This window comes from Sapajus apella, unplaced genomic scaffold (assembly GCF_009761245.1).
Source record: "Sapajus apella isolate SASKATOON/1434 unplaced genomic scaffold, GSC_monkey_1.0 scaffold43, whole genome shotgun sequence".
Lineage (NCBI taxonomy): Eukaryota > Metazoa > Chordata > Mammalia > Primates > Cebidae > Sapajus > Sapajus apella.
Window position 1 is genome coordinate 12,130,243 of NW_022436983.1, and position 25,622 is coordinate 12,155,864.

General features: G+C 54.1%; 1 protein-coding gene across 3 annotated transcripts in view; it reads right to left on the reverse strand.

Annotated features, from left to right (window-relative positions):
* Positions 1-115: 115 nt before the first annotated feature.
* Positions 116-25,622, reverse strand: part of IFFO2 (intermediate filament family orphan 2) — a 51,390-nt gene continuing 25,883 nt past the window's right edge. The window contains exons 2-10 of one of the 3 annotated variants that reach the window (XM_032300605.1): positions 17,410-17,470; positions 15,406-15,501; positions 14,063-14,203; positions 13,499-13,561; positions 12,602-12,741; positions 7,733-7,853; positions 7,157-7,249; positions 6,132-6,262; positions 116-4,462 (exon numbers count right to left, since the gene is read on the reverse strand). In XM_032300605.1, the coding sequence (XP_032156496.1) occupies positions 4,357-4,462; positions 6,132-6,262; positions 7,157-7,249; positions 7,733-7,853; positions 12,602-12,741; positions 13,499-13,561; positions 14,063-14,203; positions 15,406-15,501; positions 17,410-17,470 (952 nt within the window). In that variant the 3' untranslated portion in view covers positions 116-4,356. The remainder of the gene's footprint in view (positions 4,463-6,131; positions 6,263-7,156; positions 7,250-7,732; positions 7,854-12,601; positions 12,742-13,498; positions 13,562-14,062; positions 14,204-15,405; positions 15,502-17,409; positions 17,471-25,622) is intronic. The other 2 variants (XM_032300606.1, XM_032300607.1) reach the window with 2 other exon arrangements.

Genomic DNA, 25,622 nt, shown 5'->3' on the forward strand with positions numbered 1-25,622 from the left:
TTATGGCCAAGAAGCTAATGAGTTTATTTGAGTGTTTCTGTGGCCCTCAGCCCTCTCACCCCTCCCCCACCACCAGATTCATCTTCTACTTAAAAACAAAAACAAAAAAGCACCATCAATTCTAAGACATTTCACTTTATTTAAAAGAAGCCAATATACAGGATATAAAGGGCATGATATTTACAACAGTACAGTAAACAGGTTGGTTTCCGGTAGGATCAGTAGTCTTTCGGTAAGTATAAATGCCCCCACTTCCCTGTGATGCTAGACCCAGCTGGCAGACAACAGCAACAGTGGGGCAGGATGGAACCATGGGTATAAAGTCTCCCTGGACGGGGCTAAAAATCAGGTAGATGCAAAAACGTCCACAAGGGGTCTTGCAGGGGAGGGCTTTGCCTGTTTCCTAGAGAGCTTGGGAGGGAGGGGTCTTGGTGAGGGATTTGCCCAGGACGAACACACAGCTCACCCTAAGCCTAGAAATCTTCCATTCATAAAAAATTCCCTTCCAGAGAGATTCTGGCTTTACCTGCACCCACCCAGCCCCCTCCAGACTCCCCACTCCAGGAGAAATCTCTTCTACAGCCAGAGCTCAGTGTCTCAAGGGGGAGGACCCTGGTCCTAGGAAACTCCCAGCACCCTGATCCCTCCCCCAGGCCCCTGCGGGGAACACAGCAAGGCTTGCAGTCCAGGCTCAGCCCGGGCTGGGTTATGAGCATCTTTTGCTATTTCCAGTCCTGCTCCGGCTGCCTGACCACCTGGACCCGCAAAGGCCAGGCTCCAAGGAAGTCGTGTGCTCCCACTGTCACCCACGCTCTGCTGCCGCCTAACCCTCTCCCAATGATGGATCTCGGCAGACTAGAGTCAGAGTAACTAATTAATCAGAGCCTATCCTCCACAGCAGAGCTTGTCCCCTCCCTAGTGCCCCCTTTTCCCTTCCCCCACTCACCTCACTTCTGAATTTCCTGCAGCCCACCCTCCCCCTCAGATCCCCACCCCAAAACTTCCAAGGAGCTGAGGGGTCAGAGGAGAGGAGAATGGGGTGAAATGGGACCTATACTCTGCTGAAGCTGCTTATGGGTGTGGATGACCAGAAGCGAGGAAAGAAGGCAGGGAGAGGGGAACTGGGTTCTGTTCAATCCAGCAACAACATGCACTGCGTCTCATCCACAGAAAAATGCTGGGCTATCACAACTGCCTACCCTAGATTAAAAAACCCTTCCTTTCACAAAAATAGATGAGAGTCTTTTGCTTTATAAATAGATTACATTTAGCTTAAGTTACATCTTATATTCTCCCCTACCCCACCCCCCCATCCTCCCATTCCAAGCTTAAGTGGTTTCCTTCTCCCTAGGTCATCTGAGCTCCACCCACAGTATTAGTCCACGATGGATTGATTGATCCTTCAGGGACCTCAAGACAAGAAAGAAAAATGTGTTGGCTTGCCAATAATTTTTTTCCTGTTCAGAATCTCAGAGGACTGTGTGTGTGTGTGTGTGTGTGTGTGTGTGTGTGTGTGTGTATTTCACAACCAACCAGGGAGCCAAAAGGATGCTAATCTTCCTGTCCCTCCCCAATCCTCTGTTTGTATAAAACCCCCAAAAAATAGGAGACAGAGGGCAGTGCAGGAGAGCCCATCTGAGAACAATTCTAAAAAACCAGTGTCAATATGACACTGGGCTTAGAAATAGAAAGTCAAAATTAAGTATTTACAGCTTTACAAAGGATGGACCAATTTGTCCCCGCTAGGACTGGTGCTGCCCCAGCGAGCGTTGGGGTCTTTCTTGGCAAGCTGTGGGCTCGTGATGAGGGGACAAGCAGGGCCCACTGGCAACTAACTGAAAAAAAGCATGTGGTGGAGAGGCAGGCAGTCGGGCAGGCCAGACCCAGGAACCAGCCCAGGAGGTAGGCCCATCACATCCTGGCTCTCCCTCTCCACCCACCTGCCTCAAGTCCTCACTCCCAAGAGGAGAGCCAATATTAAAAGCCAGCAGGAAGGGCCTCTCAGGTCACGATCTCTTTCTGGCTCCTGCAATGTTCAAACTCCCTAGAGTACCCTAGTCCTCAAAGACAAATGGTCTATGTATGCAAGGAGGAAAACAAAACCAGTATTACCAGACACCGATCACCACAGCAACCTGAGTTACCCGCCAACGCCGACACTGCTGCCTTGCAGTCTTAACTCTAAAGATATGTCTGTCACCCTCCCACCACCTTGGGGAACCAACCCAGGGCTGACTTCCACGCTGCCCATGGAACTCCCACACCATGCCCTGGACGGAGGAGACCTGCGAGGGTGGACGCTTTCCTGCCCTCGTGGAAACGGAAAATCTTTTTAGCAGCTGAGGTCCAAGCCCAACTGGCTTTGATAACCTTTGGTTAAAATAAAAATTCAACAACAATAACAACAATAACCAGGTGTGTTTGAACCCTGTAACCTTTAGGACATGGGTCAGTGAGGAGGAGAGAGAAGGGCCGTCTCTCTTCCAAAACCATTGTCCCTCCAAGTACCTGCCAAAGGGAACTGTTTGGCTAACAAGAGATGCTGACTATGGAAGCCTCACAGCCAGACTGCCACAGGGGGCCCGAGGGAGGTGCCCCCAGCAAAAGAAAACAAAGGAAAAAAACTCATGACAAAGGCCACCAAATCGTGATAAATTATATCACACGAAGTCACGAACACATTCTCACACACGCTCTCTCTCTCGTTACCTATATCTATTATGTACAGAATTTTTAAGACTGTAACACAGGTGGGGGAAACAGAAAAGAGAGAAGACCCTTAAAAGCCATGGAACCCTGGGGACCACGATCCCAGTCAAACCCAGAGCCCCCTCCTCTGCCTCCAGACAAGGCAGAGAGAACAGTTCTAGTCCTCGGGCACATTTTGCTACTTTGACCACTAGAGGGAGCTCCCAGGACAACAACAAGTTAAAATCAGCAACAGACCCACTGCAGTGAGTACAAAAAGAAGCTTAAAAATAATAATAATAATAAAGCAAAGCCTGCTCAGCTGGCTCCAAGCTGAGATGTCGGGGGAGAGGGGAGGGTCACAACACAGTGCCCTTCAGCTCAGGCCCACTCAAGCCATTCAAGTCTTGGGGGATGCTGGCTCAGATCAACACCCCGACTGGCCAGCGGAGGGAACTGCTGAGAGAGGCTTGTGTGTGTCCAGGAGCAGAGAGAGGATGGCCCTCACTCCAGCTCCTGCCCTGCCAGCAGCCCACCCTGCCTCTCTCCTGCCAGCGGCCAAAAGCGGGCAACTGCCACACAGTCCTCACCCAAGATGGGTAGAAGGGAGCAGAGACCAGACCCGGCCCCTTCAGACTTTCTCACAGAGAAATTACATATCTCTAACCCTCTATTGTTCGCTGGCGAGGGAGGGAAGAACATCAGGTTATCAGGGCAGTAAAAGATCCCCTCCGCCCCTGCCCTGAACCCACAGAGGCCGCAGAGAGCAAGCGGTCAGGCAGGCCAGTGCCGTGCGGGAACCCCGGGCTCGTGACCGACCTCGGCCAAACCCACGCTGCCCAGTCCATGCCGCAACACAGATCACCCTCAGCCCGGCCTCCCTCCAGCTCCAGGAGAGGTCCTGCCTTCCACAAGGATATAAGGCAAGCTGCTTTTGTTGTTTGTTTTGTTTTTTGCATAGTAGTTTAAACACAGTGAGGCCCCACCCTCCCCTCACAGTGCCTTGTCCCTTCAACTTTGCCACTCCATCCCCCCGAAAAAAATGAAACACTTGTCTTCCTTCCCTTCTTTCCACTTATCTCTCCTTCAGAGAGTGAGAAAATTGGGGTGGTCCCTACCCAGGCCCAGAAAGTTTACATAGGCAAGCGGCTCCTTCCTGGGGGTCGGCAGAGCACCCCAAGCCCCCAGGCTGGTCTGGGCTGGCTCAAGAGGAAGGGAGGGCACAGCCCATGGCCAATCAGAGGAGCAGGTGGGACGGATGGCAGAAACCACATTACGCTACACCCGGCTGACCCCGCCCTCACCTTAGAATTCTGTATAAAAACACCTGCTAGGAATAATTCTTTGGAGCTCAAAGTGGCTCAGCTTAAGGGAGAAGGCACAGTTAACACTGCAAAGTCCGCACAGAAGTCTGCATTTGTAATGTGGAGAACAATAGAAATTGACAGCACCATTCCTTGGGTGGGTGGGGAATGGGGACGGGGCACCCGTTGGTGGTGTGGAAGGAAGGAAGGAAGCAGCAGTCCCTCGGGGCCTCCAGAGAAGGGAGGGCAGAGACAGTCTGTGTGGTGCGGCTTCGAACCCCACTCCGAGGGGCCTTCCTGGACCCAGGAGGAGAGGGGGCAGGGCCCCATCACCAAGACCACCAGGCACGCAGGGCCTCAGTCATCAGCTGACCATGGGCTCCACATCCGCCTCCCGCTCGAACTCATCCTGGATCTCGTCTGTACTTCCTGAGTCGCTGCTGGCCACGGAGCTGGGGGACGGTGAATTCCTGAGAAGCACAAGAGGATGGGAAACTCAGAGAGCAGCCCTGGGCCCCTGAAGGGCCAAGGAATGGGAAGGCCAAGCCACCACCTCTCTAATATCTCCCCTCAGAGAGGCCTCGCCCTGAGCTCCCAACCTCACTCAGCCGTCCTTAGGGTCCTGTGAGCTCAGTGCATGAGGTAACCCCCTGCACTGGCCCTACTTGGTCTAGGTGTGTTGGCTTCTCTAGAAAGAAAGCCCCTTGGGAGCTGGACCGTGGATCAAGCTTGGCTGTTACCCTCCAAGCACCTCACCCAGGTCTGGGCACACAGAAGGTGCTCAGTAAACCCTGGATGACTCAGGGCTCAAAGGGAGGCCACACAGGATACGGGTAACATCACTGGGCTGGAGTTCTAATTCTATCTTAGATGAGCTGGGGGTGGGGTAGCCTGGGCAAGCTGCTTAACCTGCCTAAGTGTCTCTTCTATCTGAATAATGGACATAACAACAGTGGGTTCTGGGGGTTCAAGGAGTTAAAGGTCTGACCAGCGAGGCCACAGCCCTGCACACAGATCTACCTCCGAGAGAGCTGTCCCTCCCTCTTGGACAGTAATGCAGCAAAACCAGGAAAACAATGACAATGTTTTTGTGCTGTGTTTGATAAGCATTCTCTACGTATTAGCTCATTCTCAGCCTGGCTGTCCCCCAACAAGGCTGTGTGTCCTTGAAGACAGGGGTTCCGTCTTTGTGTACCATGCCTGACACATGTTTCTCCTGGGGACAGGCCCTGGGCTGGAAGAAGGTGATAGAGTTTGGCTGTGTCCTCACTCAAATCTCATCTTGAATTGTAGTTCCCATAATCCCCACGTGTCGTGAGAGGGACCAGGCAGAGATAACTGAATCATGGAGGGTGCGGCTTCCCCCATCCTGTTCTCGTACAGTGAGTTAGTTCTCATGAGATCTGATGGTTTTATAAGGGGGTTCCCCCTTTGCCAGGCAGTCATTCCCTCCCCTGCCACCCTGTGAAGAGCTGCCTTCTGCCATGACTGTAAGTTTCCTGAGGCCTCCCCAGCCATGTGGAAGTGTGAGTCGATTAAACCTCTTTCCTTTATAAATTACCCCGTCTCAAGCAGTTTTTCCTTTTTTTTTTTTTTTTTTTTTTTTTTTTTCTTGAGATGGGGTCTGGCTACGTTGCTATGTTGCCCAGGCTAGTCTCGAACTCCTGGGCTCAAGCAATCTTCCCACCTCAGCTTCCCAAAGTGCTGGGATTACAGGTGTGAGCCACCACCCAGCCTCAGGCAGTTCTTCATAGCACCATGAGAACAGACTAACACAGAAGGGAAGGGAAATCGCTTCCTATGGACACTCCAAATGGGAGCATGCCCTTCCCACCTCCTCTGCTCTCCAGTTCAGCAGAAAATCAGGCTTAAGCTTTTTGAGGGCCCCACCATCTTGCACAGAGCAGGCCTTTGACATGTATCTATTGAATCAACAGGGGCAGGGTGGTGGTGGGACTTGCATGAGATTAGATATGTAAGGCATCTAGCACATAGGTGTGCCATAGTCACTGGACAGATGGATGGATGGATGGAGAGATGGGTTGGGAGCATGAAACGTGGCCAGGCTGTAAGTTGTAGCCTCAGGAGTTTCCCTCCAAGGATGCCATAGCTGAATCCCCTGGGAGGATGGGCAGGTACCTGTCTGCGGAGCCTTTGATGAGCCGGCGGCAGGTCTCCATCTGCACGTCCAGGCCTCGCTTCATGCTGCACATCTCCATGTACTCGTGCAGGTGTCGGTTCATGTCGCTCTTGGCTGTGGCCAGCTCCAGCTGGGAGGAACCAATGAGGAATAAGGGTGAGGGCAAGTCATCCTCGTGGCAGAAGCCTTAGCAACCTCCCCTCCAGGACTCCTCAGGGATGGTACCATGCCGTCAGGACCCTGCCTTCTGGACATCAACCTCCCTCACCCTCTACTCTCTGCACACGGATCCCCGTCCTCTAGAACTCCTTCTGGCCAAAGGGGAATGGTTGCTTAGCAACCCCAGCAGCAGCCTGGCTCTGATACATCCCACCCAGTTGTGAGAACTCAGCATCGCTGGGCTCCTTTATCCAGACCTGATCACAAAAATCCTGAAGTCTTTTTCATGTTTCTGACCCTTGTCCACTATGAAGTGATACTTCCTCTAGGAAAGGAGCTGGGCTTGCCTTTCTCCTGCATAATAGCGATGACTGTCATTTATAGAAGTGATCATGTGCACAGCCTCTGAAGCCAGACAGAATTACACTTCAATGCTGCTTCCTGGCTGCAAGGCCTTGGGCAAGTCACTTGGTCTCTTCCAACCTCATCTCCTCCTCTGTAAAAGGGGTGCATGGTGCCTACTGCATAGGGTAGAGGTGAGGATACCGGGCATCCTCAGCACCTAGCGTCGCTCTGTATCACTCCAGTGTCAGCTCTTTGGTTATCATGGGATCATCATCTCAGCTATAAAATTTTTTTTTAATTATCTGAGGCAGGCAAGGATCATCACCCCCATTTGACAGATTAGGAAACTGAAGCCCTAAGAAGAATGTGACTCGCCCCTGAGGTCTCCTGCCTCCCGATCCTGTGCCTGCCCCACTCTACCAGTCCCTGCATATGACACATGGCCATTTGATTGCCAGGATCTCAACCGTGTGGACCTCAGGAGAGCCTCATGAGCTGGCTCCATGTCCCCAGCCCTCACCTCAATCTGTCCTATTGTTTCCTGGTACTCCTTGTCTCTCGTCTTGAAGAAGGATTCAGTCTCGTGGATCAAGTTGCCCAAGTTTTCCTCTTGCTGGGGACATAGAACAAAGGGGAGAGTTTATTTTATTTATTTATTTGTTTGTTTGTTTATTTATTTATTTATTTATTGAGACAGAGTCTTTCTCTGTCAACCAGGCTGGAGTGCAGAGGTATGGTCTCAGCTCACTACAACCTCTGCCTCCTGAGTTCAAGTAATTCTCCTGCCTCAGCCTCCCAAGTAGCTGGGATTACAGGCGCATGCCACCAGGCCTGGCTAATTTTTGTATTTTTTAGTAGAGATGGGTTTTCGCCACGTTGACCAGGCTGGTCTCGAACTCCTACACAGGTGATCAGCCCGCGTCAGCCTCCCAAAGTGCTGGGATACCAGGCATGAGCCACCGTGCCCAGCACAAAGGGGACAGTTTAACTGGGTGGTGGGGGCTGTAGGAAAATAACAGGGCTGAGGGATCACTGAAAGGAGGTGCCTCCCAGGCCCCTAGTCCCTGGCCTTTGGGAAGCCAGGCCCTGGGCTCACCTCGCCCTGCAGGTCAATGGTTGGATTGCAGTTGGTGAAATCCTCCCAGAGCAGCAGCGTGTCTTCATTCTCTTCCCACGTCAGGCTGTCACAGTCGTCGTCAAAGTCAAAGGTCTCCCGCCTATGGGGATGACACCAAAGGGCATGAATGAACAGAAGCCAGGCTCCAGGGACACATACAGGGGACAGAAAGGGGCAGCTGCCCAGTGGGCACACATCTTCAAGGCTGTCCTCAGAAAAGACAGGGTGGTAGCCAAAGGGGACATTCACCTTATACAAAAGGAGTTTAACTCTTTTAAAATACAGAATGTATTTATGTATTGTTTCTACAATTAAAAATGTGTATTTCTTTTAAATGTCAGGCTTTAATTGGGACTAAAGATATTTTCCTCCAAGTCCAATCTTGCAATTTTCCTCACTCATTTAACAGCTATTTCTTGAGCCCCTAGTTTGAGTAAGATGCTCAATATAGTATCTTCTCTGCAATTTGGAAAGGTTGGTATTATTCCTGCTTTACAGATGAGGAAATTGTGGCTCAGAAAGGATAACTCAACTGTCTGAAGCCACATAGCTAGCATAGCTAGCAGGTAGCAGAAACGGGCTAGAATACCAGACCTCTCTGTTTCCTACAGCTTTTTCCTCCCCATCAAGATACTCCCCAAGCACCCATTAGGTGCTGGGCACTGGACCAGCCACTCAGCATACAGCAAAATGCAACACCCTCAAAACAATTCCACCCTCACAACAATTCCACCCTCAAAACAATCCTGTGAGGTAAGCATAACTATCATTCCCGTTTACAGGAGAGGAAATGGAGGCTCAGTGGGATCCAATGCCTTCTAGACCAATAAATGCTAGAAATGAGATTTGAATTCAAAGCCTGGGGGATGTCAAGGCCTCCCTGTTGGCTAGAATGGGAAGGAGGCTGCCCAACCCTGCAAGTTTCCCTGGGATTAACGGGCCTCCCAAGATGCACTGGTCACCCTCCTGGAGGAGAGCCACAGATCAGCCCAACCCACACACGCCTCTTTCCAAGAGGAAGACTGCGTCCGTAGGAGTGAAATCACTTGAGCCAGTGCATCGACAGCACAGGACGGTGTGGACCCTGTCTCCAGGCTGCCATCCCAGGGATCCCTCCATTGCCCGCACTCCCTCAACTCCTTCCTGGATCCTCCAGGGTAATCGGTGTTCCCAACAGACTGGGTTCGGAACTGGGCAGGTCCCAAGAAGAATGTCTGGTAAAAAGCTGCCTCAAGGCCGGGCGCGGTGGCTCACGCCTGTAATCCCAGCACTTTGGGAGGCCAAGGAGGGCAGATCACAAGGTCAGGAGATTGAGACAATCCTGGCCAACATGGTGAAACCTCATCTCTATTAAAAATACAAAAAATAGTTGGGCATGGTGGCGGGCACCTGCAGTCCCAGCTACTCAGGAGGCTGGGGCAGGAGAATCACTTGAACCTGGGAGGTGGAAGCTGCAGTGAGCCGGGATCATGCCACTGCACTCCAGCCTGGAGACAGAGCTAGATTGTCTTAAAAAAAAAAAAAAAAAAAGCTGCCTCAAACGCCCCCTGGAGTCAGAGCCGGGCGGGCTCCCCTCCAAAAGCTATTCCCACAGGAGCCCATAGGTGCCTTTGCGAGTCCAGGGACCAGAGCTGGGAGGTGGGTGCTGGAGAGGGCCGCGTGGCCGGGAGACGCTGGGGTCCAGCCATCACTGCATCACACACACACTCGACTCCTGACTTCACTTCCTTCCCAGAGTCTGGGATCTGAAGGAAGCCCCAGCCGAGGGACAGGAAGCCGGGAAGGACAGGAAGACCGGCAAGAGAAAGGACTCGGAAGAAGTTCCCCTTCGCAAATCTGGAGAGTGGGGCTGAGGAGGAGTCTTGGCGCTGGTTGGGGAGAGCCACACGTTCCCCTCTTCTTGGTCTGAAGCCCAAGCAACTGACTTGGATCAAAACAAAACACAACCCTAACACAGCTGCATTATTCAAACACTTCATCAGATCTGGCCAGGGGCAGCCTAGCTAGGGTCCTGCCCACCACTGGGGGAGATGTCTGTCCCTGGGAAAGGCCCAGGGCCCCACCTGGGCTGGGGTCAGGGCGGCCCACACAGAACTGCAGAATAGGGCTTGGGGGTGGTCAAAGTGATCAGAGCTTTCATTGTTTGTTTTAACTCAGGTGGCTTTACAACCAGCTAAACCTAATTCCAAACTGAACCCCATTCATCCCTGTCAACATTGAGGCGCCCGCTCCTGCAGCTGGTCTCGCCCGACTTGGATCTGAATCCTCTTTCTACACACTGGAGCCCTTGCCTGTGGCCCCCTGGCTTCCACTCCGGTCTGTCTTCCTTTGTAGCTCACCCCATTCCCGGTGCAGGGACAACAATTTCTTCAGATAAGTCCTTTAATTCAACCACATGGACCCAGCCTGGGGTCTCCGGGACATACAATCCTGTCTTAGACTCAGAAATGCCCAAGGCAATGTTCAGAAAACCTAGACCCAACCACTGGTTCTTTTCAAAAGCCCCTCTTGGCCAGGCGCAGTGGCTCAGGCCTGTAATTCCAGCACTTTGGGAGGCCACCGCAGGTGGATCTCTTGAGACCAGGAGTTTGAGAACAAACTGGGCAATATGGTAAAAACCCCATCTCTACTGAAAAAATCCAAAATAAATTTAGGCAGGTGTGGTGGTGAGTGCCTGTAGTCTCAGCTACTTGGGAGGCTGAGGCAGGAGAATCACTTGAACCTGGGAGGCAGAAGCTGCAGTGAGCTGAGATCACACCACCGCACTCTAGCCTGAGTGACAAAGTAAGGCTCTGTCTCAAAAAAAAAAAAAAAAGCCCTTCTTGGCAGGCAGCGAAAGATGAAAATATGAGATGGGGGGCGTCAAAAGATGAATCAAGAATCTAGGGGTCTCCTTATCACCCTCAAATAGCAAACCCCCAAAATACAGCTCCCATCTCAGTTCTGTTTGAGGGGAATGGTGGGTCCAGGAAGTATCAGGCGAAAGAGTTCCTGTCCCCACCCAGTTCCAACCCTGCTCCTGGCTCCTATATACCTTAAAAGTCAGCCTGGAATAGGGACAGAAGAGAGTTCTCTTCCAAGCATGGTGAAGGGGACAAAGCCCTGGACCAAGAGTTGGGGACCTGGCCCTGTCCTAACTCCATGCCTGTGCCCCTCTCTGAGCCCATTCTCTCATCTGAACGTCAGGAGTGAGCTCTGGACTATGGAATTCCGAGTCAGCCTCAGAGCTCTGCAGGAAGGTTAGGAGAGCCCATGCCCCTGGCTTTTGAAACATGTGATGTCAGAGGTGTCTGCTAGAAGGAGCAGCCCTCTCTTGGGTGGGGGTGGTTCTGGGAGGTGGCAGGGCCTCCCAGAGCTCTGATTGATAGCATTTGCCAATTTCCTGAAATGGCAAATTCTAAGCTACGAATATAACATCACTGAGGCTGGAGTGGGCATAGCAGCTTCTAAGAGCTGGCACCAGCAGGCTCGCCCACCACTGACCATACCCAGCTCAGACCCTGCCAACACCCCAAGCCGCATTTCCTTCTGAGAGCGCAATAGTGTGGGAGGGGGGCCTGGCTCTGAATCCCAGCTTGGCCACATACTAGCTGAGCAGTGTTGGCCAAGTCCCTTCTCCTCTCAGTCTGTTTCCTCATCTACAAAAGAGGAGTGATCAGCCATCTCCTAGGTTGGGCGTCTGGAGTCAGTGAAGTGGTATTTGTGAAGCACCCTCCAAGTGAACATCAGGAGCCATTTCTGCAACCTGTGTGGTCAACTCAGCCAGCCCACCAAGGGCAAACTAGTGCAGGTGGGTCTGTCTAAGCTCTGCTCAAGAATGGCCCACAGGCTAGGTGTGGTGGCTCATGCCTGTAATTCCAGCACTTTGGGAGGCTGAGATGGGCAGATCCCTTGAGGTCAGGAGTTCCAGACCAGCCTGGCCAACACGGTGAAACCCCGTCCCTACTAAAAATACAAAAATTAGCCAGGCATCATGGTGCATGCCGGTGATCCCAGCTACTCAGGAGGCTGAGGCAGGAGAATAGCTTGAACCCAGTACTCCAGTCTGGGTGACAGAGTAAGACTCTGTCTCAAGAAAAAAAAAAAAAAAATGGCCTACAAATAAGACCACCACTGCCACTGTCTCTTCTGGGCTCATGATATCTTCAGACACATACATGTCTACATGTGACCAGGGAGGGGAGAGCCCAGCCCCTGTATCTCATAAGCAAGAACACCTCTCCTCCCGCAGCCTTTTCAGAGGAAGCTTTCAAAGGAAAGGCAGGAGAAGGGTAGAGAACATAAAGGATGGTGGTGAACGGGGGAATATGTGCCTGCCCAGATTCAGCAGCCGCCACCCAGCAGTGTCAACTGTGCCCCAGGCTCAGCGATGCCTGCCCTCCTCAAGCTTCCTAGAGAGGCTGAACATATGAAACTTCCCAAATCACAAATGTTGAAAATGAATCTTGACTGGGTGAGGCAGTTCATGCCTACAATCCCAGCACTTTGGGAGGCCAAGGCACGAGCATCTCTTGAGTTCAGGAATTCGAGACCAGCCTGGGCAACACAGCGAGACCCTGTCTCTACAAAAAAAATTTAAAAATTAGCTGAGAGTGGTGGCATGTGCCTGTGGTCCCAACTACTTGGGAGGCTGAGATGAAGGGATCTCTAAACCCAAGAGGTTGAGGCTGCAGTGACCTGTGACTTGACACTGCACTCCATCCTCCAGCCTGAGAGATAAAGTGAGACGCTGTCACAAAAATAAATAAATTAAAGGAAATGCATCTAAACTCATCCAGTGCACGAGCTACTCTCAGCCCAAGCCCCCTGTTCACCGACTCTGCGCAAGCGGGCCATGGGGATACTCACAGCTGGTTAAACATGCGCTTCATCTCATCAGTGATGTTCATTGAGCCGACCTCGTCATCTGAGAACCGGTTCACCTCCCCGTCCTGCTCGGAGATGTCATCATCAGAAGCCACCTTACGCTCTTTCTTTTTGGGGACCACCTGAACCGGAAAGAAAGCAATCAAGGTAATTGAAGGGGTCTCGCCTAGGATGAAGGGTAAGGATGAACTGGGAAGGGAGCTGGCATCCCATAGGATGATGAGCGTGGCTGGGGCCAGCCAGTGCCAGGAAAGGTGTGCAGGTCCTCTAAGAAGCAGGCGGCGTTAGCAGAAAGCGTGAGGTGGGAGACATGCAGGGGGGACACGGATGGCCTGGACTCTTCCCTTCCCTGGGGGGCCTGGTGGGTGCGCCGGCTCAGCTCGCCCTTTCACCACAGAAGCAGCCCCACGGTTTGGAGAGAGGAGCAGGCCAGACCAGGACACAGAGTCGCCTGGGATATCTCAGAGCCATCCAGAGAGACGGAGAACCCCTGACAAAGGCCATACGGCCCCATGCTGCCCAGAGCCCTCCTGCTCACATGCAAAGGCAAAGGACAGGTGGCCCAAGGTTCACCAGAAGCTTCCACTCCAAGCAGACAAGCCATGAGCAAACAAAGGCTGCACTGGCCTCCCCTGCCTCCCCACAGAGGGACAGCAAGAAGGCATGGAGGTGGAGAGAGCCCCAGGGAGGCCCGGATCTGGCCCAGCGACGTCAGAGTCACACACACAGAGCGACGACACACCATACATTGCCCTGGGCTCAAGCAAAAGCCAAACCACAACCCGAAACTCAAGAAGCAGCCTTCGGAGAATGACATGTGCCTCATTCAGCTGGACTAGCCCCCAGCCCTCTCCGGAGGACAGCCTCACTCGCGCTAACCTGATCGCCGTCTCTCGGGGGCACCCACACTTGCACGTTAGGTCGGGGGGGTATCGAGAGCCTCTTTGGAGGGGAATGAAAAATAGTCAACGGCCAACAGGTCCTCTTCTGAACTCTGAGGCCCCTCTGCCAGAGCTCAGGCCAGCTCCCCCAGTTCTCCCCATAACCTGGCCAGCACTCCCCAACCATGAGGATGATGCCCAGTTCTGGCACCCAGAGGAAGGGGCAGGAAGCGGGGCAGTGGGTGTAGTGTGGGCTGGTGGAGCAGGCCCTGGAGGGGCAGGAGACTGAGTTCTGCCACTTCCTTCCTTGAGTACAGCACATCACCCTCCAAGTCTCAGTCCCCCAGCCATAGGATGAAGTAGTCAGACCAGCCTATGAGTCCACGGTTGCCTGATTCTACTTTTCCTGGGGAGCCACAGGGTCGAGCAGTGCTACCTCTCGGGGAAAGGGAGGGAGTGAGTGGGATGTGGAGGGAAACAGGGGTTGGCCGGGCAGGGGTGGAGGCCAGGGCTGCACTGGGAGAGTGGGGGATTGGCTGGTGAGCAGGGCAGCCCTAGTCACCTGGAAGATCTTGGACACGTCTTCCGAGTTCCGCTGCTGTGCGACATCGCACAGCTTGGCCGTGATATCGATTCGGCGGCAGATGTCCATGTCCACCTTCATGGCCTTTTCTTGGATCTTTGTGTCCAGGTCTGTCATGGGCTGCAGGGAGGACAGCAGGGTTTATATGAGCAAGGGATGGAGCAAGCCTGGGGGCCTGGGCAGAGAAGTGGGGGGACCCCTAGGTGTCAGCAGGGGTGGTGCGGGGAGGACCCCAGAGTCCGAGGGTGCTTTGGGCTTTTCCGTGAAGTGGAGGGCTGCAGAAGCACTGCTTGGGGTGGGACAGGGCTGGGGCCTTGGCAGTCAGGGGCCAGTGAGGCCGTGTGTGCTGCTCTCCCTAAGGGCTGGAAGGCATCCTCCCAGCAGACACAGGGTCCATGTTTACTTTGTTAGACCGAAGAAAAAAGAAAAACAACTCCCGCTGGAGAAAGATGGCCTTTCTTCTTCCACCGGCATGTCCCACCTGTCCCCCACATAACGCTGCCTTCCAAGGTAAGGCAGCTCTGTCTCCTGGACACTTCCCACGGCTGGCAGGGGGAGTCATTGATGACCACAGGGTGGATCCCCCTGGACCCAAGTGGGAGGGAGGGCAGTAGCCTCCAACTGGGGTCCCAGGAGGCTTCTACCAACCACACCCCAGCTTCATGCCCTTTCCACACCAGGAGCCACACCAGACTCAGTCACCCACGTTCTGGCCCCTTCTGCCTTCTGGTGGGGTCTCCCCGCCATACTGCCCACTGTCTGAAGGAGGAGGAGACCTAGGTCTCCAGCAGCAAGGAGCCCTTTGCTGCCAACAGCTCCCCACTACCCCCCCGACAGATAGAGGGGCCCCGGATTGTCAAAAAGACACGCACGCTGGCCTTTCCTAACCTCACGGAGCAACCCTGCCGAAGGCCACTGGGCCTATGAGTCTTTTAGGCCAGCACAGACCAGAGGGCACCCAGCCCAACCTGCCAGACGCCCCGCTGCGCCCAGACACTGAGGCCTGCCCTCATCAAGGCAAGCTGGGAAGGAGTGGGAGCGAACACACACAGACCATCAGGGGAGCCCGGGGGAGGGCAGGATGGGTTAAGCAGCAGATTAATGCATCTCTACTCAGACCAAGGGAAGCGGAAGTGAGGAGGGGGCAGGAGGAGGGCGCCTGGTCTCCGATGCATCCAATGCATCCATCATCCTCACGGTCAAACACAGCCAGCCAGGATTCTAACTAGAAGCCGAGCTCCAGAGCCTCGGAGGGAATGAAGCATTTTGCATGATGGGTGTGGGGGAGGTCATAACACCCAGGGGCAGCGGGCGGCACTTACGTCACTCATAAGCCCCTTAAACACCACCAGCTCAGCCTTGAGCCGCTCGATCTTCTCATTCATCTCCTCCTGGATGGCATCAGCCTCCTGTGCCGCCTGTGGGGACGGAGATACGGAGGCTTCAGAGGGGCCAGGTCCTCTGGGGATAGGAGGGTCTGGACTCCTGAGTCCAGAGCCCTGGGCACTCAATGTCCACCCCAGCTGGGCACCTGCATGCCAGGGAAGCGGCACCAAGGACCTTGTCCCAGCCTGGCTTCCCCCCCAGCACTGCTGACTGTTTAAAATACTTTTCACTATCACATGGAAAAATCCATGGCAGATATTAAAAGAAAAAGAGCAGGTTAATGAACAAGCAATCCTATTACATTAAAAATACGAGATCAGGCCAGGGACAGCGGCTTACACCTATAATCTCAGCACTTTGAGAGGCCAAGGCAGGCAGATCATGAGGTCAGGAGTTCAAGACCAGCCTGGCCAATATGGTGAAACTTCGTCTCTACTAAAAATACAAAAATTAGTCGGCCATGATGGCATGCACCTGTAGTCCCAGCTACTCGGGAGGCTGAGGCAGGAGAATCACTTGAACCTGGGAGGCAGAGGTTGCAGTGAGCCAAGATTACACCTCTGCACTCCAGCCTGGGTGACAGAGCAAGACTCTGTCTCAAAAAAAAAAAAAAAAAAAATGAGATCAATCCGTGTGAAACTGCCAATATTGGACCATCTCTCCTGTCAAAAATGACAATGTCATGTGTGTTGACCTAACACGCATCTAAAGAGCATGGGTGCATGTCTGCACAGACAAGATCGGAAGGTCACACACCAGTTTTTCAACCGTGGCGGGGTGGAACTGGAGATCATTTTTTTTCCTTGTGCTCTTCTACATTTTCCACATATTTGATCAGGAACTCATTAAATTTATAAAGGAAAAAACTACTTTTGTTATAAAAGAAAGGCAGACATTCAGCTTTTCCTTCTACACATTGACAATTCTCTCAATCTGTCTCTTTCTTAGAAGATAAATGCTCTAATTGTCAGAAAGCAATTTCTAAACATTTTCTTTCTTTTTTTTTTTTTTGACGGAGTTTCACTTTTGTTGCCCAGGCTGGAATGCAATGGCATGATCTCGGCTCACCGCAACCTCTGCCTCCTGGGTTCAAGTGATTCTCCTGCCTCAGTCTCCTGAGTAGCTGGGATTACAGGCATGCACCACCATGCCCAGCTAATTTTGTATTTTTAGTAGAGAAGGGGTTTCTCCATGTTGGTCAGGCTGGTCTGGAACTCCCGACTTCAGGTGATCTGCCTGCCTCAGCCTCCCAAAGTGCTGGGATTACAGGCATGAGCCACCGCACCCAGCAATTCCTAAACATTTTTGAAAGAACTTTTCATGCCTTCTCATGGGGTTGCCACTCTTGTTCCCATTTGACCGAAAGGAAAATAGAGGCTGAGAAGATGAAGTTTGCTGCTTAGGTTACACCACAGGTGGGGGAGTTGCAGAGCCCAGAATGCAGAGATTCCAGCTACAGCAGCAAGGGGAATGTTCCCAATTGCCCACCATGGAAAGCCTGCTCAGACTGAGAGCCCACCTGCGACATGCCCACCTGCCCTCTCCAAGGCCTTCAGCCCCAACTCAGGGCACCCTGCTTGCTTGGGGGCTTACAGACCACCTAGTCCAAGCCTCAGGTGGGGAGACAGTGACTGGTGAGAAGAGTTGCAGTCCCAGGTCATATAGCAGCTGGGACTTGCACCCCGGGACCTGGACCCAGGCTTCTCAACTCCTGCATCAGAGCGCTTGTGCAACACTGTGCTGGGTCCATTCCTAGCTTCCAAGCAGAGGAAGTAAAAGAGATCTCTTGGCTCCATAGGGGAGAGACTGAGGCAGCAGGAGATAACACAGAGTAGGGGCTGTGTGAAAATTTCCTGGCTTTGCCTCATGAAGACTGCACCCCTTGGCCACACGGCTGTCTGACATGCCCTCTCCTGGTCGGGGTGCCCGAGGGCTCTTACCTCCTGCAGCGTTTCCACCATGGTCTGAAGGTTCATGCGCTTGGCGAGCTCCTCCTCCCATCTGTAAAAGCCAAGAGGAATAGGTGGTCAGAAGGTGAGCTCCAGAAGGCCAGTCCAGCCCTCAGATACAACCCAGCATCCACCAGGGCCTAGCTTGAGCTGGGTGAGGGAGGTGCATTGGGGCATCCTTCCCTGCCTGCCCTCTGGGAGCGCCCAGCCTAGGGGAGGTGCTGTGAGAGCACAGCCAGGCTGATACATAACCAGAGTACCAGGTGGTAGTGACAAGTGCCATGCTTAAAGTATGAGCCCAGCACCGTGGGAAGACAAAGGTGGGAGGGACCGCCACCCTGCCTGCATGCAAACTGTAAAGTGCGGTGCCAACACTGCTGCTCCTGCTTTTGCTGCAGGGAGGGACCGCCACCCTGCCTGCATGCAAACTAAAGTGCGGTGCCAACGCTGCTGCTCCTGCTTTTGCTGCAAGATGCAGTCACAAAGCTGGTCCTTAGGAGCCAGACTGCAGCCAGCTCCACTCTCGGGTTCTTCTTTGCACCCACAAGAAACAAACTTTTATTGTGCTCAGCATTGTGATGTCCTACAGCCTACCCCAAACCAACACAGAACTCTCCTATATAGGTGTTATCATCCCATTTTATAGATGTGGAAACTGAGGCTCAGAGAGGCTAAACATTTTCCCCAAAGACACACAGCAAGTCAGTGGGGCTGGAATTCAAACCCAGGCTTGTTTTATTACATTAAAACAAAACCCAGTAAATCCAGATGTAGCGTTTATGATGTGCCAGGCCCTGTTCCAAAGGCTTCCATACTACTCTTTCGTGTGTGTACTGCTCCAAGCTGAACAGGAACGCAGGCAGGGGAGAAGGCAGAGGATGCTTCAGTGGACCCCCAGCCTCAACTGCGGGAAGGGACAGGAGCAGTTCCCTGGGGTTGGATGATAATACCAATACCAGACCCACCTTCGCTGAGACTTACTTTACACCAGGCACTGTTCTACGGGAAGTTTATTCAATCCTCGTAACAACCTATGCTATAGGTACCGTCATTATCCCCAGGTGAAGAAAGCAAGGCCCAGAGGCACAAGCTGAGCCCAAGGCCAGGGTGAGATAGGGTCGAGCTAGGACTGAAGCCCAGGTGGGGAGGCCCCAGACCAGTTGCTCGGAATCCCCTCACGGAGCTCCTCATAGACCCAGGAACTGTCAAAGCCTAAAGGCCCTAACCCAGCTCCTCCAACACAGTCTCTCCCTCCCTAGAGGAAGCTGGGGGCAGGTTCTTTTCCTCCCTCCATCCTGGGACAGACAGAGGAGCTTCTTTCCTTCTTCACCCCACTGCTACCCTCCCTACATGGCCTCGGAGCAGGGCAATCTGGAATCCTGTTAGGATGCTGTCGGGGCCAGCTAAAAATAGGCCAGAGGGGAGGGAGAGTTGGTTACGTCACCGGCTTTTGGAAACAAGAGAAAACAGATACTGTTTGCACACACAGAGGAAAATTCCTCCTCTCTCCCACAGGAGACAGCCCCGGCCAGGGCTCCTGGAGGACACACACTCTCTTCCTCTCCCCATTTTCTCCGGCCTTTCCCAGCCCCAGCATTAGCTGCCAGGCTGAGATCTGTGTGGGCTCCAGGGTCCGGACCTGGAGGGCAAGGGGCTGGGATTCCTGCCAGGGCTGGAGGGCACAGAGGAAGCTAAGAGGGGGCAGGGAGGGAATCTAAGGGCCTAATCCAGCCAGGACCATCTCATTGTACAGATGGGGAAACTGAGGCCAAGTGGTCAAGCCTTTTTCCAGGTCACCTAGTATATCGGGCAAGGCTAAGAGTCCAGTCCCAGACCACCTCTCACTGAGAAGAACAGGCCCCATGTTGGGGAGAGGAATCTCAAGGCGGGGAAGTTCCCAGGTCACTGCAGCCCTGTCTGGCAGCACAGAGCACTTGGGGCTTCCCTGAGGGGTAAAGGCCAGAGCACAGGTCCTGAGCTGGATTGTCTCTCCTAGCCACACTGCTCAGAGTGGGGAAGGCGACTCAATTCCAAAGCCACTGAGCAGGGCAGGTGCAAGGGCAAGCCCCAGTATGGCTCTGGCTGCAGCCTGGCACCCAGGGCCAGCCCGCTACCACATCTAGCGGCAAGAGCAGTAGCAGCAAAGAAGGGCGCAAAATATAAAGAATGACATGGCTCCTCCCTTGGACGCAGGCTCGCAGGGACACCTCCCCGACATTCTCCATTCCCCGGAGGGCCCTTTGAGAATGAGGCACAGCACCCCTCACTTTTCCTTTGAGCAACCATCTCATGAGGAAGGCGAGGCAGGGGCCAAAAGACCCCTTGTACAGATGGAGAAAACGAGGACCAGAGAGAGAAGGACACTTGCCCCAAATCCACCCAAGGTGAGAGCGCAAGCCCAGATCTGTGGCTCTCCAGACACAATAACAGCAACAGCAGCGGCAGCCACCATTCACTGCGGGGTACGGGCTGGGCCCCACACACCGGCTCACTGCCTTGGACACACACATCACTAGTTGAATGTGAATTATTAACCCTCTTGGGGAAAGAATTTCTATCCAAGCCCATTTTGCAGATGAGAGAGAACTGAGGTTTGAAGAGGTAAAGTAACTTGTCTAAGGTCACACAGCTAGCAAGCAGGGAGCTGGGAGTCAAAGCTAGTCCACTCTCTAAAGCAGTGAGTCTCAACGTAGAATGTGCACACGAATCACCTGGACATCTTATTAACATGCAGTTCCTGGTTCAGCAGGCGAGGGCTGGGGCAGACAGCCCCCCAGTTATGCCAGGCTGCAGATGGTACTGAGTGCCCAGGCTCTGAAGACCACACAACCCAGCCCCTCCACCTCGCCTCTCCTCTCCCGCCCCAAGTTCTGCACGCGCCCCACACCTCAGTCATGTTTCCTGAGCTGCACACACCGCACCCCCAGGATGAGCTTGCACCAGTGATTTCATGGGCTTTTTTATTTCCAAAGCCGGACTGGGTAGGCAGCCAGCTGGCCTGCTCCCAGAAGGTCGAAGACAGATCCTGCATGTGGACAGCAGCCGGCTTGACTGAAGAGCCTGTCACCCGCCCTGACGTCCCTCCTAGCGGCGGTGGAGAAAACCTGGCTCAGCCGGTTCCAGTGTTGACAGTGCAGAAAAGCTCTGTCCTTGCACCACTCTGAGGACTGGCATGAAGGGCCAGGTGGGTGATGTGTTTCTTATGGCACTCCAGACACCCGCATTCACTGCCCGCCCACCCACAGCCAGGGAGCACTCAGCTTCACTGAGAACTGGTCAACCAAGTTGCTGGCATGGAGATTTCAACACCTGCTTCCCAAACACAATCCTCCCTCTGCCCTGAGTCTGCCCACAAGAGTAAGGTTTCAGTGGGGAGGGTGTTTCAGGCAGAGGGACAAGCAGAAAGAGGGCAGCAGGAAGGGACAGGCCAGGCGCCATCTGCCACCAAGAGTCAGATGCACCTACTTTGGGTCGGGGGGTTGCAGACATGGTTTCCTTTCAGCCTATGCCATCCCCGATCTCAGCCCCAGCCCACAGCTGAGCAAACGACCTGCCCAAAGACTGCCTAGGAAGTGGCAACGTCTGGATTCAAACCCAAGTCTGGCAGAATCCTACACCCAGGCCTTTAAGGCTGAAAGGGGAAGGAAGGCTGGAGTGAACATAAAGAGATAATTTTGGGTGCACAAAGGTCAGTTTCCCTGAGTTTCCCTCAGCAACCCAGGAGCTGTTCTGTTGGCTGGGGAGGGGTCTTTTCTGGTCAGAAGACTCCAGGATATTGACAGGCCTGTCACTGGAAGAAAGTGAGGTGACAAACACATCCCAGTGCTCTCTGTGGGGCAGGGCCTTTCCATAGATCTGCTCCGTCGTACTGTGCATGCTCTGGGAAAGCTGCCCTGTCCCCACTTTACAGGTGGGAAAATGAAGACCCAAGGCCTACGGACAACTCCAGCCACAGCCAACATGGCTTGAATCACTGAGAGCCGCCCCTGCCCACCCTGACCCAACAGCTTATCAAATTTCCAGATCCTTCTCTCTTCAAGCGCTGGATGAGAGAGGGCACATTTATTGATTACCTTCTCGGTGGTGTCCACCACGTTTGGCATTCATTCCTCCCTCTATAAAATCCTGCTGAGCCCTCCCCTGGGATCGTCCCCATGTTGCAGATGAGGCTCAGAGGTCAGGTAACTCATTTCCCCTCTTCCTCCCTCCTCATCAGCCCTGAAACCCTGGCCATCCCCCCAGACTTGTCTCAAATGTCATCTCTTCCCCAAGTCTCTCATCCACTTCCATTGTTTGCCCCACAGCTTGAGGCAGCGGAGGCCCTAGGATCTCCTCTTCCCCAGTGACATGGTCATGGGATCCCACGGCACTCAGCTGTCACCCAAAGGAGCCAGTTCCACGACACCAGGGCCAGTAATGGCTCCAGCAGGTGGTCACCGCCACCTCCACCTTCCCCACCACCACCAGGGGCTGGTACTCATCTCAGGAGGTCTCCAGCACAGAGACGGGGCAAGGAGGAAGCAAGAGGCGAGGTCCTGGTCTCAGTGGGAAAACAGGCACAGGAGCTGGGTCTCAAGCGAGGGTCCAGCCCCTCTGCAGGCTCAGAGAGCTGGTTATGATGATCATTTCTGTGCTTGCTGCTGTATTCCTTGCGCCTAAAACTGGCTGAGCACTTGCTAAAGAGTAAGATATTTATCAAATGCATTTGTTGGATGGATGGATGGATGGATGGATGGATGGATGGATGGATGGACAGATGGACGGACAGATGGATGACTGAATGAATCAAAGCTGCACTTACTCCTCAGTGCCCTGATGGCCCTCACCTCCAGCCAGAGCTCCCTTCCCCCTGGAGTATCCTTAGCCTGAACCATCCCAGCTGGGGGGCTTGCGGTAGGTAAATTCCCACCACAGGCCCCCCACACTCAGCTTCATCCATTGGCTCCAGAGCCTCTCCCAGGAGGCCAGGCCAATGGGAGGGATGGCCGGAGCAGGAAGCAGGCAGGAGAAGGAGAAACCTTCCTTTTCCCACTTACCACAGCCCTGGGCCAGGGAGGGGAGGCAGGGATGTCAGGAGAGAGTGTCGGGAGAGGAAATGACTCCACAAAAGCACAGGGCAGCTGAGATCGGGCCCTCGGCCACCATTTCAGCAGAACAAGAACTCTCTGAGGCTGGTGGCCAGGAGTGGGAGGTGGCAGCACCACCCCAACCAGATGTGGTCTCTCTGCATTCCTGAGGAGCCACCACAGGAACCACGTGAGGAACGAGAAGTCTCTGCTGGCCACTGGGGAAAGGGGGTGGGCAGATTCTATGCCAGTCCCCACCCCCACCCCACTCAGAGCCAGTGCCTCCCCCTCCCCCATCAGCTCAAGATGACACACAGACCCACAGGAAAGGGACGGATGAGCCTGCCCTACAGAGGGGCGGAAACCCAAGCTGAAGTCACTGGCAGAGGGGCTGACTCACAGATTTTTCACTTCCTGTGCAGTCAGAGAAAGAGGCTCAGGGCTCCCGCGGAAGGAAAGTGGGTACAGGCCCAGCAAAACAATGAAGGCTCCAGGGACGGCCCTGGGGCTCCTGGAGTGAGCATCCCAAGACTCCAGGGCAGCACAAGGTGGGTTCAAATCCTGCCCCACCTCTTCCCAGTTGTGTCAGTTCCCCTCTGGGCCTCAGTTGTCCCCTCTGTGAGTGGGGAAGCCAGCCACCCCCTTTTGAAAGTGGCTGTGGGAACCACAGGAAGGGGACAGTGGGGGTGAAAGCACCCCTGGCACCCATCAGACCACGGGTACTCAGCAGCTCCATGTGAACTGCACAGCATGGCACGTGGCCACCTCCCACCTCCAGAGTTGGGAGGGAGGTGTGGAAACCACCCACACCTTTCGGGAAGGGGAGCAGCCGGCACACCTAGGTCGACTCAGTCAGGTGAGGGGAAATAAGCTCAGGTGAAGCTAGGCTGGAGCCCTCAGTGGAAGACTTCATTCTGGGCCAAGCGTGGGCCTGACCTCTGGCAGAGGGCAGGTGGGGGCAGAGAGCAGCTTCCTTCCCAGCGGGTGGAGGGTTGGCGCCCTCTCAGCTCCATCCTGGACACAGGAAGCCACCCCACTGCAGCAGGGCTGGGTGCAGGTGGCCAGGGACTTGCTGGAGCCCGGTGGCCCTAACCACAGGAGACTTTGCCCGGCCAGTGCCCCCCAGCTCTGCGCTGCCTCAGCTCCTGTGTTTGCCCACTCGCAGATGCACAGAGGGGTCCCAGCATGGACGGTATCTTGCCTAGGCCTCATAGCAGAGCCAGGGCCAAGCCTGGGGGCCCCAACCGGCTGTTCTTCTCTAGAATAATATCTAAGCTGAAGGGAGAGGGTGTAGGCACAGAGGTAGGGCAGGGGAGCCCTCTCTTCAATGCAGTTTCACAGAAGCTGATGGGTTGTGCAGACCAGAGTGGGCTCGCCTGCGGGGACAGGGCTGTGCACCCCCAACAGCCCCCACTTGCTTCTGCTGAGCCCTTCTAGAGAACCTGAAAACCACGACTGAGTCAACTTCCTCCTTGCCCATCAGCCCCCTCGAATACCATAGACAATTCATATTTAAGACAGAAAAAAAATACGATAAGGGAGTGGGAGCGGGGCAGGGCCAGGAATACAATGTGGAAACCCCACCGCCACTGCTAACACAGGGCTCACCTCCCGGCAGCTCAGCCTTGAGGCACGTGTAGACACTTTGCCTCCCCACTTCCTCTCCCACGTGGCGTTCTGCAAACATGTCTTCTCCTCCAAAAATGGACAGCCAATAAGCTCAAGCCCCTGCCCCTGGAAGAGGCCCCCTCCAGCCTGGCCCAAGCCCCGCCCCCAGGACGCCTGGCACCACCTCTTGTGGCCTCCTGGCTCCCATCTCCACGAAGCCCCGATCCCTGGGAAGGGTTGCCTCGCAGACATGCCCATCAGAGCCCGGCTGCCCAGCTGTACTCCGCTGCTCTCGGAAGGAAACACAAATTAAATGCCAACTGATTGTCTCCAAGGAAGAGGTATTAATTTAATGTGAACACTTAACCAGGGCAGCCGATTCCATTACAGACTGGCGGTAATGGCCTGGGCAGGACGGATCACAGGCTGCACGCTGGGGATGGGGGCCAGGTTTGAGAAGCCACTACATCAAGTGTGCCCTAGCACACTGCCACCCACAGACACACAGAGCTGCTTTCAACCAGAAACAGTGGCCTCCTCCAGGGATGCCAGCAGGCCAGGTCTGTGCAAGGCTGCTCAGGGGAGAGGCAGAGGGGTCTGACATCCATAGGGAAGACCCGTGTGGAAGAGAGGGTAGCAGGCTAGGAAGCAGGAGGTCCTGGTTCAAGTCCTGGCCATGTTGCTAATTTGCTGCATGACCCTGAGCAAGTCCCTCCTCTGCCCTGGGCCTCAGTTTCCCCATCTGTAAAAGGATCTCTCAAAATCTCTTTGGATATGATACTTGCAGTGCTATTTGTACCCCCTGGATAGGGCCCTTCCTCGGAGTACAGAAGAGTGACAGCCTCTATCCAGAGTTATCCTGGGTCCCATCAGGGCTCTGACAGCCTGCACTCAACAGCAGACACCCTCTGGGTGCCCTATCCCTGGTCAAAAAGCATGGTGTGGGAGCATGCATTTGTTCATTTGTTTGCCAATCATTCATTTATTCCATAAACAGTTCCTGAGGGCTTGCCATGAGTCCCACAGGCCTTAGAAAGTCAAAGGGTGTAGGCATTTCTGCAGACCTCTCGAGGAAGGGCAGGAGAGCTGAGAAAGTCATCTGCCACTGTGTGATCCTCTGAGGGCCTGCCTACGTCAAGCTAGGAGCCTCAGTCTCCACCTCTGTAAAATGGGGATAGCAATCCCATCTTGGAGGGCTCAGGAGAGCAGGCTTAAGTGAGACACACAGGCGCCCTTGACGGATGATGCCCATGCTCTTCATTGGTGTCACCCTGGCTCTACCTGCCTGGGGGAGGGAGGGGCAAATGGGTGGGTCAAAGTCTGGACCCCCTAAGCAAGGACACTTCTCCATCCTGTCCTGGCCCTCTGGGGACCCAGGAGCAACTGAGAGAGGTGGTACTGAAATGGAGTTGCTAAGGAGTTTTCCCAGCAAGGAGGTGAAAGTGAGTCCCGCTGCCAGGCAGTGGGGATGAGCTGCATGGGGTCATCACATTCCCCCCACCTGTTTCCTGGTGACCAAGGGGGCCCTTT